Raw genomic sequence first — 15,522 nt, forward strand, 5'->3', positions numbered from 1 at the left:
CCAGAATGATAATGAGGGACTTGTACTCATTCACTCACTAATTGCAGTGACACCTATAATGGGTTCACTGGAAGTATTCAAGGGACTTGCCTTTTAACAGTGGTGGGAGAAGCACTGTATCCAAGTTCACATCATCTTTGACTGTGCAGACATAAACTTCCTGATCTTCAGAACTGGCAGGAGAAATACTATACATTGTGGATTTTATGGCATTGGCTGTAGGGAAAAAAAGACTGTGAATGAGAAAAACACCGAGCTCAGTGACCGTAGCTTTAAAGGCACAAATGCAAGAATTTAGTCAAGAGACTACAGGATGAAGATGAATGGAAAGCACTGTGGTTTAACAATGTGTTTCACACCAACCCATCCTGCCTGTTCTCTCATTTTCTCTTATAAACTAATAGCATTCTCTGTACCATATGATATCTAACCACTATTCACTATTACTATTTACTTTATAATAGTCCTGTTTCTATCATATCACGACTCTAGGATGCTTTTCTGGGTTATAATTCTACCTTTCCTCCTCTCCCATCCTCCCTCCTTCCTTCTCCCATCCCCCATTCAAATCCTCAAGTCCTCCTTCTCATCAGTAATGTCCAATTCTCTGTTCTGAACTCTCATGGTTAATAACCCTATTTTCCTATCCTGATCTCCGAGGCTACTCAAAAGAAAACTGCTGCAGATTGGTTGACTGAATTGTTATCTGAGGCAGGGATTTAGTGTTTTCATCCTAGTTGCATAGTATTTGTACACTGTATTTAGCTGGGCTTAATCTGGCCCACAATGTCAGCAGGGAATGACCACATGCTTCAAAAGGGCCAGGTGATGCTGGAGATTAAACTTCAGTGGCTAGATGAGGGTCAAACCCTGTGAGGCTAAACTTACCTGAGAGGGTTTCCCATTTGCTGTTCTCTTCCTCCTCCTTTTCTAGGTCATGAAAGAGTAATATGTCCTTAGAGAGAAGGTCCTGGCACAGGACCTCACAATACAGGGGGATTCCAAAGCACCTGTGCAGAAGGTAGCTGCAGAAAGGTAAGTAGGTGATTGCTAACTAAAGATGCCCACTTGAGGGGAGCCAAACATTAAGGGTACTTCATACTGAGGGATCTTCTTTTGTTCAATTCAGATCTTGATGATATACACTAACAGAGGGAAGCAGCAGAAGGGGGAAATGTAGGAAAAAAAACAATTTCTTGTTTTTTTTTTTTTTTGTACTAGGGATTTAACTCAGGGGCTAACCACTGAGCCACATCCCCAGTTTTATTTAGAGACAGGGTCTCGCTAAGTTGCTTAGGGCTTTGCTAAGTTCCAGAGGCTGGCTTTGACTTGTGATCCTCCTGCCTCAGCCTCCTGAGTCACTGGGATTACAGGCATGCATCACCATGCCCAGCAAGAAAAATAATTTCTGATTGGCTTTGAAATACATTTTGGTAGTAACTTTTTTTTCTCAACTATTTTGCTTCTACTGATGTTAAAAGGAACTAACATCTCTTTGCTAAAAGGCTTGGCAGAAACTGACCTGATCATATATAACTGACATAACAAGCAAGCCATCCAAGTCCTGTCTAGTTAAAACTTAAGTGGACAGCCTGGGAGTAGCCCCTTCATAGTTTACAGGGAGACTGTCTCTGTTATGTCTAGTCTTGGACTTCATCATGGTTACTAATGCCATTCTCTCCCCCAACTCTGTTGAGCCCTGAGCCTTCTTTCTTATATTATGGCACAGGCTCCTCCCTTAATGAAGTGCCCAGCTGATCCTAGCCACTCACATCTGCAGCTCTTGGGGGATGCTCACCACCCCTAGTTCCCAACATGCCATTCTCAACAGCGAGGTTGCTGCCAACTTTGAAATGGGCACATGGATAGCCTGAGGGCTCTGTAGGAAGTGCTGGGCCCAGCCACACAGTGTGACAGGAGGGGTCAACGTCATCACCATGATGATGGGCACACTGGAGAGCAACGTTCCCAAAAACTCCCAGGAAGCTGCATCCATGTACTGGGCCTCGTCAATGAGGAAAATCAGTGGTGTTTCCCTCACTGCCTGGAAATAACAGCAAAGAAACAATAATAATCTCTGATTAGAAATAAAGGTCTACTGCAAATTTTCCATCAACAATTTATACAAAATGTCAAACAGGATGGAATTTTCAGAGTAAAATGTATTCTAAGTTCAGGTAACATTTTACTTTCTAAACATAAAATATAACCTACTAATCTAATTCCTTTTTTTTTTTTTAAATTTTAAAACAAACAACTCATCTTGGCCTACATGGTTACACAAAGCCCCCTACCAAGTTAGAGAAGGAAAGGCCGACTTCCCACAGAGGTGCAAACTCCCAGACAAGACCCAGCAGCCCCCTGAGGCTGGAAGGTCTCCAGAGAAGGGAATGTAAAATGAGGATGAAACTGGCCAAAGGTACAGGAAGATCAGTAAAAATAAAGACCCAACGAAGGAAAAGAAGCATCTAATTCCTAAATAAAAAATGTATTGATAAAAATAAATAAACAAGAAAATGCTCTAACTAAAAAAATGAAGTAAGTATCAAAATACTCTCTAAATCAAACTTGAAGCTTTCAAATATTTCATTTTGGCAAAGATTCTTCATTCTGTATGAGAATTTATAATACTTTAAAACAGCAACTTTCAAACCAGGTTGCACATCAGAATCTCCTGACAGTGCTTGTCAACACTCAATTACCAGATGCCACTCATGTACACTTAGAAAAAATTGTATCCACTTTTATCCCCATCCCCACTCTACTTCTCATGGTCTCAGGTGACCATTCTAATGGGTTTTTCCTACAGCTTTTTGTTTGTATTTTGTCCTTGTAAAATGTGCATTGTTGTTTTGTCAAATAAATTGTTTTTATATAAATGCTACTATATTACAAATCTCATTATTTCTTCCCCCCCTTTTTTTTTATTCAGGACTGTTTTTGCTTTTGGTGGTGCTTGAGATTGAACCCAGGGTCTTGCACTTACTATGCAAGCATTCTACCATTGGGCTCCATCTTCAGGCCTCAGAACTATTGTTTTTTTTTTTTAATATTTTTATTAGTTGTTGATGGACCTTTATTTTATTTATTTATACATGGTGCTGAGAATTGAACCCAGTGTCTCACACATGCTAGGCAAGCACTCTCCCACTGAGCCACGATCCCAGGTCCTAGACCTGTTTTTAACATCACTCCACATTGCTGAGTTTTCATCTTTTTCCCTTACTGCTAACTTCTACATTATATTTCACTGTGTTCATCCACATGTTCATGCCAATACCTCCCTGACCTCCACAAAGAAACACAGTGAACATATTCCTTGGGAGTTCCTAGGTCTAAAAGATGCATGCTATTAAAATTTGAATTGTTACTATTAGATTGCTTTCCAGAATGGTCACATCAGTTTCTCTTCATATAGATTTTTGATTCTGTAATTCTGAGGTAGAGCCTGGATATCTGTTTTTAATAAATTGTAGGTAAAACAGCTATTTACCCGCACTTGGAAAATATTGTTTTACATTAAATTACTAAAAATTCATTAAGAAACAGGATCAGGAAAAGAGCCAAAACTCTTTTTGTATGCCATGCCATGCTGAGGAATGAATACGTGTTTACAGATAGACACAAACACTGAAGATATGGACAAAAGGAAGGCCAAGAAAAGCCTAATCAATGTATGATATGAACTGTTTAAACACAAACCATCTCCAAATTAAGAATTAATGGTATGTAGCAAAAGTACCCACCTCCTGAAGCACTTGAATAAAACACTCTTTAACCTTTGTCTGTCTGGTCAGGTCATCCATGTGCGAAACTTTGAAGGATAAGGGAAACTGACCAAACAGAAATATTATTTTTAGCATTTAAAATGACAATCTAATAAAAAATATGCATATTATCCAAAGGGAACAGAAAACAATTCTATTTTGACTAAGAATAGGTAAGATTGGGCATAGAGTCACAAGGGTCAATCCAACATTAATATACTTTCAGTGTAATATTGAAAGTTCATTGAGGGTTAAAGACAGATATCCCTCTCCTTTCTATACCAGATTCTAGAAAATTCTTAAAGGCTGTGACTAAGGAGTAAATGACAGATTAGACTTAGTAACTCTACTCTGGGCAGCTCTAGTATATAAGTTACACCAAATATACCAGCTGAATCTGTACATGCAACTTGTCAGAAAGAGATGATGTGATAGACATTGCCTAACATTCTTTCCTGTGCTAGGCTAAGGCACATAAGCTACCATGGATCTGTTAGCCAAAGTGAGATTCCTATTAGACCATGTTAGTAAGGGTTAGAGCCCAGTCAAGACTTGTCTTAAGAGAGGGTTATGCTGATAAACTGGATAGATTTTAGTATTCTCTATTTTATATCAAATACTTTCTTTGGAGGTAGATTAGAAGTGATAGAGAATGAATAAGGTATCTTTAGCTTGCTGAGTGTTGGGTACCACATAAACCCTAGACTACTGGAAGCTTTTGAGACTTAGATGCTGGCTCAAGGGATATATTTCATGGTTAGGAAATAGGGAAGCAGCATTAAGGAATAAAAAATCACAACTGACTGAAGAACACATGAATATAATTCCTTGGGATATACTACTGGTCAGGATCACCTTGACATATGTGGCACTTTAAAATTTATAATGCAATCTCTTATACACTATCTTCTTTAAAATTCATGTTAAAAAGCATATAAAGTACGTATGTATCATTTACAGATGAAAAAATTGTGGCTCAGAAAGGCTAAGTGATTTGCTCCAGGACATATAACTAGCAAGTGTCAGAATCAGTCCTAGAACTCATTCTCCTAGAAAAGAAAAAAGTCTGGGGTTTTGTGCCTCAGGGAATCCAAATCTTGACCCTACTGTGACTTTGTGTTCTTAGGCTACATATATACGGCCTAAGGGTATTACATTACAAGACAACCTTGGGTCTGACTATCCACAAAGAGAAATAGTAACCCAATTCAGAAAGTCAATGTCTTTATTACCTTCACAAAGAAGAGATCATTAAAAAGGCAATGAAGTGGTTCATTCACCATTCCATAGAGATGTCTGTGCAGGCACTCCTGCCGGTAATAGGCTGGGCATATATCAATCTCAAAGAAGATGGCCATAAGGGTTTGGATAACGTAGAAGCACTGCTGGGAATCTGCTTCCTTCAGCTTCAATGGCAACACCCTGGTGAATATTACTATGGTCACTGGGAGACCGCAGACCCACACAGAGATTAGTCATTCCACCAGTCCAAGGATGCTGAATCTAATGACATGTGAGTCTTACCAATAAGGTAAAGGACTCCCAAAAGAAGTAGGTTTTAAGTCAGAAAGCAGGTGTCTTTACCTTTGCCCTTTCTTCTGGGCCAAGAAGTTTATTTCAGCTAACAGCTGGCTTTTTCCATATCCTTTTCCACCTTCATACAGAACTGCCTGACCCTTCTTCTGTTGCACACACCACTGCTGTGCCAACGTGAAGGCCTCCAGTTCTTTTTCCCGGTCTGCAGAGAGATAAGAAGCACTAACACTCTGTCCTTTATAGTAGAGACTATTTGAATTAATTTTCAAAGCTAACTCTCATAAAAGCTTTCTCACTTCCCAATCCCAGAATCCCTGGTGGAATCCCATTCTTTGATAGAATTTCATATCTAGGTCTAGAAAATCAATTTGGGACTAAACAGAAATAAGTGCTGGTCTTCAGGGTTTGTTGTGGAGACTAAGCAATAACATTCAGAATAATCAGGCACCATGTGAATGTGAAGGCTACTATTATTTTCTTAGTTTGTTATGAAAATTTCCATAACAACAATTTAAGTCTTAAATGTCTGATACTGTTATATAAAGATAATGGATTAATAAATGTAGATTAAAATAAATAAAAAGGGACTATACAGTGCAGGTGGCAACAGTCTTAGTGCTATCTTCACTATTCTAAGTATGATTCTCAATAAGGCAGATCAGTTTAGTAGGAGAACCCTGACTTACAAAGATTCTAACTAAATATTGGTATTTCTCAAGCAAAGTGATAGAACTTGACCTGAAATCTGAACATTCAACGTGGAAAAGAAATGACAGATGCTTTTCAAAACAAGTATAAATTCACTAAGAAGGCTGCTCTCTATTTTTTTAATACAAATGTAAAATCATTTAGTTTACATTCCATTTTATCTTTAAAATCACATCTAGCCATCTACTACTGAAACAAATATGATTTAAGTTAGAAAACTCACCTAACAAAGGGTGATTTTCATTTCTCGTTCTGGCCAAATGTCTTTTCCCAAACATTCTAGAAAAAAGAACAAATAGAAATATTTATTAAAAATAGCATCAAGAACTCTTGTCTTCCTAAGCAATTAATTTCAGATAACTGAAAAGGTACAGAGATCTGTGTAAAAAGATTTTTAAGAACTAAAAATTGTTAGGGAAAGAGAAGGGGAAAGTAGTATTGATTATTGCAAGGCTCAAAGAGGTAAGAATTGTGAAGTACATGCGCGCACACACACACACACACACACACACACACACACAAAAGAACAAAAGAACACCTAGATTAGTGATTTATTGCTATTTTCTTCCCATTGGAGAGCAAGAAATTCCCCAAAGAAGTAGCTAACGATCTCAGATGAGAAAGCCTCCTTTTATGTGTCTTATTCCAACAGGCAAATACTAGTATTACTAAATTCCATACAACTGAAAACTTACTATTCTCATGCTTCTGTTATATAAGAGATGAAAATAAACTACCATACAATACTCACATACATCTTTTATGGCCAAGATATTCATACATCTTCCCTGGGTTGGAGATGTTTTTCATCATTTTCTCTGGTAGTTTCTTAAAGTTGTAAGCAGGTAGCATGGATCTTAAATATGTTACCTCATCACAGGACACCAAACCTGGATAAGCAGTTATCATTCTGGCCACAAGGCTCACTTTTGGGCCAATAACTGTGTTAGGGAGACAGCAAAGGGTGGAAAAAATTTGGACCACCTCCTCCACCTTCATCCCTTGAGTCATAGAGCTAATAATCCAATACGTTCTACCTGTATATTCATGTCTTGCTACTGCCCCAACCAGGCCACAGAATACTGGTCCATTGGTGATACTGATGGAAACAAGCCTGGGGATCAGAAAAGTAACAATGAGTAAATACATAGTCAGAAGCCTCCAAAGTCAGGCATGAGATCTGCCAATCTCTAGATCCAGAAATCTAGTTTTAGAGCTCAGAACGAAAAGGTCAGTGGCTAATGTCAATCTGCATCATATGATGAGTATGAAAAACTTAACAAGAATGATAACAAAACCCACAAAATGATCTCTCTCTTTCAGAAGTATTATTTGGGGAGTTACTATTAGTAAAATATTTTTTAAAAAACAACTTTTATCTGTCAGATGCTTTATATATACTTTTTGAGGTATTTTAAAATTGATCACCTCATCTGGTCCTTTGAGATACAATTAACAACAAACTTGTATGGGAGGCAAGGCAAATATTTTAATACTCTTTGAGAAAAAAACCAGAAGGGGTTTAATTTTCCCAGAGTTATACAGCAAAAGTCAGAATAAGAATCCAGGTTTCCAGATCTCTAGATCAGTGTTATTTCTACTATACCATGCTGCCCTCAGATAAAACCCAAAAATAAAAAATAGAGCAACATATGTCAATAGAGTTGAATCAAATAATGCTCACAATGTCAGCATAAAGGAATAATCAGAAAGTCAGGACTGCTGGTGGAAGAATTCTAAAGCAAACTGATCTTTAGAATATACTTTTTAAATGAGTAATTTTCATTCATTCATACATATATAAAATTATTCATTCAACAAGCACTGAGAAGTATGCACAGTGTCACATACTTAGCTGAATGTTTAAAATACCCGTCCTGGAGAAGTTCAGGCTAGGGAGGAAGATGGTAGGGAATAAGGGAGGTGAAGAAAGAGTTATATGACATCAAGACAAATATTAGAGATCAGTAAAGCACATTCATAGAGAAAACAGAAGCAATGCACTCACTCATACTAAGAGTAGAAAGAGTGTTCATAACGGAGAGGACATTGGTCAGACCTTGAAAGTTGAAGACACTGCCCAAGTAGACAAACAGTATTTTGTCCAGTGGGACCAGGCACAAGCTTTGGAAAGCTTGGTGTTGTTATGCAAAACTAAGTACTTCAAGATGGCTAGAGCGTAGATAGTGTTTGGAGTAGGGAGAGGTGAAGGGAGAAGTGATCCTACATAGAAAAACATGGGCAATGTGAATTACTTCAAAAGAGAGTATAATAGAGAATGGGCAGATTTACTTGACTGACATGACAGGTCACAGATAAGTGGATGGAGAAAGAAGAAGCAATGAGGCATAATTAGTCTCAAGCTAAATCTACAAATAAACAATTTTCATTGGTTCAGAGAAAACATGAATAGTAGTAATAATGTTAACATTACTGTCTCCTATACCATCAAAATTGTCCTGGCTTCCTCTAAGGATGGGATTGAGGGCTCTTACCATTCATTCACTGAACCCACTTCCCATGGTGAATAAAAGTGCCCAAGACAAGAACTAAGCAGTCGATTCTACTATTACACCAAGAGAAAAACTCAAAATCTTCTACTGTTTTAAGATGCTTTCTCAGGCTAAATTAACCTTTCCCACTTTCTTTACCTGCCAAACTCCTTTCTTTCCCCACCTGGCACAAAAGTCATCTAGAATCAAGTCTTCTTTGATACCTCTTGGGATAATGAACTATCTCTTCCCATAGCACCTCATTTTAGCTCTCAGAGCATTTTATTCCTGCATTTAAATTTTATTGTACTAAAGTTAGTTGTCTACTTGGATGAGGAGGTAGTCTCTTATTTTTCTTTACACCCAAGGCATAATGAATACTTATTTAATGAATGCATTTATACACGTGAGAAACTCAAGTACTGTATCACTAACAAGACAATAAAAGTGTAACACATCATACTTTTTTCACTTGGTTGTTTCTTCTTTTCATTGTACTTTATAATTACCCCCTGTTCTTCCTGGCAATCCATATTCATTTTTTCTTTTAAAAGCATTCTCTATTGATGAAGAATATATTCTTTATTTGACATATGCAATTACACATGAAGTATTTATGGTACTAAAAGCCATCATGATTACTCCCTAAGTCTCAAAAATATCCTGGAGAAATGCTCAGGGAATTATTTTTCTCTAAAGAAGCTAAGACTAAAGGTATTTTTTGGATTAGAAAGAGGAACTTATAAAATGACCCAAGGTGAACAGGAGACATGGGATGCAGTGTGGGGTCTGGGTAGGATGTGATGCAGAGAGGCATGAGAACTGACATTTGCTACTGAGGCTACAAAGGTACTGCTGAAGCTTCAGCATTTGCTTAGTGTAGCATTTCCCAAAATATATTCCAGAACACTAGTCATTTTGGATATTTATAGGTCCTCTCAGAGAAAAGAGTTTGGCGATCACCATTTAAAAAATGGTGAGTAAAATTAAATATAATAAATTTCTTCATCATAAGACTACCCAGAACCTTTCACATGTAAATGTATCCTGTGAACCTCTAGGAAGAGTTTGCATACTACCAATTAGTACGATAAGACATACTTAGGGAAATGCTGAATTGGTAATTATCTTCAAGGAAAAAAATACTGACCTTGAAATCTAACTTTCAGGTTTTGAGATTGTCATACTACTTGGCTTAACAACATAATCTCTCTGCATCTTAGTTTCCTTAGGTTAATTTGGTCAGATTAGATGCGTTCTAATCTAGCTTTTAACATTTATTATATTCTAAACTAAAGACCAAAATGACAAGGTTATGGCCTAACAATCACAGAAGATATCCTTAAGGCATTATAAGACAGCCTCTAAAGGTCAGAGAAATGAGTTATCTCATTCAAGCGCAGCACCACTGAAGGCCACAGTCAAAGCAAAATTCAAGAACAGAACAGACCAGTACTGGAATGGGAGGCCCAGCACAAAACTGGTAGGTAGGCTATGGGAGTCTCTGCAGATCCCACCCAAACTGAAATAAGTGACAACATATATTAACCTGAGGCTGAGAATTTGAGAATCTATTAAGAAACTATATCATCTTTCTTTTCTGTAAAATCAGGAGTTAGATCAGATAATTTCTAAATTTCTTTCTATAACATTCTATGTATCTGCAATTATATTAATAATATACATAATCCTTTGGGGATAGTCTTTGCATTTTGTAAGAATCAGCTGTGGAGTAAAGAAACAATACAGGATTTGAAAACCAAAGATCAGGGTTTCATTTCTAGCTCTGCTATATATAGCAAATTCTCTTATACGGTCTTAGTTTCTTCATGTTTAAAAGAAAGAGATAAATTTTCACACTGGTAGAATATACCTCAAGTTATCTATAAATGCTTAAGTACCATATACATGTTACACAATGTGTGATATAATTTTTTATTAATTCTTTTTATTTTTTGGGTATGGGGGATTGAACTCAGAGGCACTCAACCACTGAGTCACATCCCCAGCCCTATTTTGTATTTTATTTAGCGACAGGGTCTCACTAAGTTGCTTAGGACCTCAATTTTGCTGAGGCTGGCTTTGAACTCATGATCCTCCTACCTCAGCCTCCCGGGCTGCTGGGATTACAGGTGTGTACCACTGTGCCCAGTTTTTATTTTGAATTCAAGTTTATAGCAAGCAAATTAATCTTTGACTCAGGGTTAACACTGGAAACAACTGTTTCTCAAATTCATTCACTCATACTTTTCCCAAAGCTTTCCATTGGAAAAAAAAGGTCATTTGGAAAGTTCTAACTAACTTTATTATAACGTAACAAGGGATTTTTTTATGCCTTTAGTAGTATTAGGTTTTTGTAGAAGGTGGTGTGGGTGGAGTGGGAGTGAATATGAAAGAGGATGATCAGTTCAGTGTGAAGTCCAGAAAAAGCAATGGGATCTGGGGAAGATAAAGAGCGAGAGCCAAAAAGGCAAGTGTTAACTAGCTGTGGTCCCCTCCTCTCTAGGTAATCATCCTACAACCTCTCTCATCCTCCCTCTTGAAAATAGGTAGCCTTTGTCTGCATCCTCTCCATAGATAGCTGTGTTATTTGCAATATATTAATTTGCCTATTTGTTCCTTTGCAATGTTCTAGAATTCTGTTATGTGTACTCTGTTCCTCTACCTCTCTCACTCCACTAATTGGAAACCTACATTTCCTCATTCTGGGTATCCAGTATAGTGTTCTGTAGCTAATGGTTTTGAATAGCGTGTTTGCTGACTTTCCTTAGCATGTTCCCTCCCCATCAGGCAGATTCTGGATACCCTCAACCCCTGCTACTTGTTACTGCCTCCTACCCTGCCTGAAGAGCCCCCTGGGGCCTGAGAAGCTCCTCTCTGCCCCACTTTCCTCCTCACTTGGTCTCAGCAAGATTCTCCCAGCAGAAGCTGAAGATGCTGAAGGAGCTCTCCAGGGCATGTGCACATTCATCTGGCTTCTTATCTCCAGGAAGGCCGAAAACACAGAGGAACATGCAGCCCTGGGATAGATGACAGAGGAAGAACAGTTTATCTGGGGAAGCAATATGGCTTGCCTCAACTACATTACTGGTTTGCTATATGATTTGTGAAATGGTATTTTGGGCTACAAAACCAGGAAAAAAAAATTTTGGCTGGAGGTGTGATTCAGTGGTATGAGCACTTGGGTAACATGCATGAGGTCCAGTATCATGAAGGAAAAAAATCTTGATTAAATGAACTACTGTAAGAATAGAAATTTAAAACACAAGAAAAGGTAGTATCAAGAACCATTCAAGCCAGGCATGGTGGTGCACACCTGTAATCCCAGTGGCTTGGGAGGTTGAGCAGGAGGATCAGGAATTCAAAGCCAGCCTCAGCGAAAAGCAAGGCTGTAAGCAACTCAGTGAGATCCTGTCTCCAAAAGAGGGCTGAGCATGTGGCTCAGTGGTTGAGTATCCCAGAGTTCAATCCCCAGTACCCCACACTCAAAAAAAAAAAAAAAAAAAAAAGTGTTCAAGTCAGGTACAGTAGTGCATGTCTAGAGTACCAGCTACTTGAAAGGATTGAAAGGAACCCAAGTTTGAGGCCAGCTAGACAACATAGCAAGATCCTGTCTCAAAACAAACAAACAAACAAGCAAAAAACTACTTCATTTCTAGTGTTAAGTCTATCTGCCCAAATTTTCTTTGCCAATAATGTTAAGTATTAAAATGCTGTTCCTTTTCAAGTTCAACTGACTGAGAAAAATATGATTATATTTACTATGTTATTAGATCCAGTAAAACACTCAATGCTTTCACAAGGCTTTTTCAACAAGAACTGAATAAAATCTTCAGTAACCCTGAAAATTAAATTAACTACAACATGGCATTCCTTAACTTACATTACTTGAAGTTTTAACATTATATAGATGCTTACAAAATAAGCAGTAGAAAATCTGTTGTATACTTGTGTTACATGGGTGATAAACAGATCATATAAGATGTATTATTTTCACTCACCTTTAATGCTGATGGGCCAAGTTTCCTTATACTTACTTTCTCAAACATAAAGATCCGGCTTAACTGGCCACCCCCTTTCTCGATGACTGTAGAGATATACAAGGCAGCCTCCTGGATAAGATGACACAAATGCAACATCCATGCTGTCTTCTGGAACTCAAGGTTCACCAAAACTATAGTCACTGTACGGAATTCAGACACATACTCCATAGGTTGGCCTTCATTGATCTACAAAGACACAGAGAGTTACTCTGCCTATGTCTTCAACTCTCAGTATCATGTTAAGGCATTGTAATTATATATTTCATGCTAAGTATAAGCAAATGACTTATGGGTGCTAGGCAAGAACTAAAAATTCAGGTTTGAGAGGTACAGAAAAGGTATAAACCATGTGCTAGGAATTAAACTATTTGACTTTAAACCTAATTCACTAATGAAATTGCCAGAATTTTATATTTTCTAAGAGTTAGTTTGAAATGCCTAACTCTGCTAATCACTGTATTTCTCAAATATTCATATTCATACATACACAATCAACCAACACATATTTACCAATCATTTATTCTATACCCTGATTACAGTGTAATAAATGCTTGAAGGACAAACAAAAACAAATGTGGCTTCTACTCTCTAGGACTGAGAAAGCTAAGGAAAAGGTAAAAGACACATTTGTTCAGTAACTATCCTGGTGCAGATGGTGACATCTGCTGGGATTACAGTGGGGCACAGGAGATGAACTAAATCAATATTAAAACATTATCTCATTTAATGTATGCTTGTTTACACAAACACAGTCTATGTAATGACTCAAGAAGCAGAAAATAACCTTCTTCAAAAGGTTTTTCATTATATACTTCCGCAGTGTTTGCTCAAGTGCAGAGTTTGGATCCAATTCCAGTGCAGTTCTTAGTGTCTCTGAGGAAAGAAAAATAAAATGTTTCCAGCCCCATGGAAAATTAATCTTTAAAATTTCAGAGTTCAGTAGAAAGGAACTTACCAGCACTTGTACGGTAATGTGGCAGATAATCAAGGCACTTGTCAAAATGCTCATCAAAATCAAATGGGTTAATGATCCGCATATCTCTTAACTAGAGAAAGGAAATTGCTCAATTCTGTGTTCATCCACCAACTTGATTACCACTGATCCCTTAACTGAGGGGCTGAGGACTATCTCCCTTATTTATCTTGTATCTTCCCAGTCTTACTGTTCTGCCTTATCTCTTTTCTGGGAGAATATCCCCTGCCTCCCTCCAAATTTGAGTTCCAATGGTTACTGGTTTGATCAGGTAATATGTGAACACCACCAGACCACTGCCCTGTGTAGTAGGAAGTTTTTCAGGATGTGCTATGGAGAGAACCAGCCTCCTACCTTCACAGCTTCATCCTCCCTCATGATTTCCACTTCAAACATGTACTGCTCACAGAGCTTCCAGCAGTTCCAGGACAGGACAATCTCATTTGCCTGAGCCAAACGCTGAGCTAACTGGACACCATCTACATCCCGCCCAATCACCAAGAGGTATTGCCGCTGCTCATCTCCAATAATAACCTGGGAAATCCGACCTGCAGACAGACCTATCCAGAAAAAAGAAGAGAAGTGGAGAATAGACGAACTCAATTGGAAAACTATGCAAAGGGAGGGGGTCTAGAAGCCCAACATAGCTTTATATATCATGCCAATCTTTTTATTACCCTCAGTTGCCAAAGTCTTAGGTGAGCTCACCTAAAATACCTTGTCCCAGATTTCCTTTTCACTTAAATATACCTAGAGGTTGAAATTCAAATAAGCTTGACTGGTATTGGGGAATAAATAAGAAATCTTATACCTCTAAATCGCTCTCAAAATTATTAATCTAATGTACAGTTAGGTCCTGATTGCAGAGTACTAAGGGAGGAGACCATATGGTTATACTCAGAATCTGCTACTACATTGACCCATCATCCCTCCTCAATGTTACCAGGACTGAGTGATTAGAAAATCAGAATTGTGCCAGTCAAGGGTCCTTTTGTTCTACTTCCATTTTTCTGGCCCTGGGGGATTTCTTACTGCTAATACAGCAGAAAAACTGGTTTGCTTATCAAGAACAAATTAGCTATAAATATAAAACCAATAGAAGTCTGCCGCTCACTAAGTCACTTAATCTAAGCTCAAAGCAAAACAAACAAAACAGGGAAAGCCACGCACAAATGGCACAGGCCTACGACTCCAGCAACTCAGGAAACTGAGGCAGGATTTCACGTTTGAGGCCAGCTTCTGCAACTTAGATACTGCCCCAAACAAACAAAAATGGAAAAAGTTTTAAAAGAATGGCAAAGATTTATACCTTCAGTCAAGACAGAACATACCATAATACTTGAAACAACTAAAGGATTGGAGAAAATATATGAAACAATGGTTTTCAAAATACTGGACATCAGGTAATAAAGAATAGTAAATCCTGAGAGACAGGAAGAAAATAAGCTGATATTCCAGTTTACTGTTTACTGAGATTTTCTAGGACACATCTCAGGAAAGGGAAACCTAGGTACAGTGCAGAAGACTCCGAGTTGAAAAGTCAGAACATTGGGTCCCCTTCAAGTCTCAGCTGAGTACTGATATGTCTGTGAATATGAGAAAAATATCTGATGCTGGGGGAAAAAATTACATAAAAAGATAACCTTTGTTATCACACAAGGATGGGAACAGTACCTGTTACCACTAGCCACGTGTCAAACTTAATTCACAGGACATCAGGGATAGTACTTAGAGAGCTGACTCAGGAATGGGGTAAAACTAGCTCTAGACCATTGCTCTGGTCCCACCCAACAAAACTGACAAGCAAATCCTGAAAGAATTAAGTTGAACATATCCCAGAACTAAGCTCAGGAATATGTTCAGAAATATTAAAAAATCCAGCATCAAACAAAGTAAATTTATAATGTCTGGCACCCATCAAAAACCACTATGCAGGTAAATGAAGAAAATCTGACTTATAATGAGAAAAATCAACCAATTGAGCCCAATCTAGGATAACATGT

General features: G+C 37.9%; 1 protein-coding gene across 4 annotated transcripts in view; it reads right to left on the bottom strand.

Annotated features, from left to right (window-relative positions):
- The window catches only part of LOC124989568 (adenylate cyclase type 10-like), a 39,257-nt gene that overhangs the window by 16,597 nt on the left and 7,138 nt on the right, over positions 1 to 15,522 (bottom strand). For all 4 annotated transcript variants that reach the window (XM_047559431.1, XM_047559433.1, XM_047559434.1 and 1 more), the window contains exons 5-17: positions 13,874 to 14,079; positions 13,502 to 13,592; positions 13,331 to 13,419; positions 12,541 to 12,732; positions 11,402 to 11,523; positions 6,763 to 7,125; positions 6,235 to 6,290; positions 5,352 to 5,505; positions 5,000 to 5,189; positions 3,747 to 3,833; positions 1,773 to 2,044; positions 889 to 1,025; positions 91 to 216 (exon numbers count right to left, since the gene is read on the bottom strand). In XM_047559431.1, the coding sequence (XP_047415387.1) occupies positions 91 to 216; positions 889 to 1,025; positions 1,773 to 2,044; positions 3,747 to 3,833; positions 5,000 to 5,189; positions 5,352 to 5,505; positions 6,235 to 6,290; positions 6,763 to 7,125; positions 11,402 to 11,523; positions 12,541 to 12,732; positions 13,331 to 13,419; positions 13,502 to 13,592; positions 13,874 to 14,079 (2,085 nt within the window). The remainder of the gene's footprint in view (positions 1 to 90; positions 217 to 888; positions 1,026 to 1,772; positions 2,045 to 3,746; positions 3,834 to 4,999; positions 5,190 to 5,351; positions 5,506 to 6,234; positions 6,291 to 6,762; positions 7,126 to 11,401; positions 11,524 to 12,540; positions 12,733 to 13,330; positions 13,420 to 13,501; positions 13,593 to 13,873; positions 14,080 to 15,522) is intronic.

This window comes from Sciurus carolinensis, chromosome 7 (genome assembly GCF_902686445.1).
Source record: "Sciurus carolinensis chromosome 7, mSciCar1.2, whole genome shotgun sequence".
Lineage (NCBI taxonomy): Eukaryota > Metazoa > Chordata > Mammalia > Rodentia > Sciuridae > Sciurus > Sciurus carolinensis.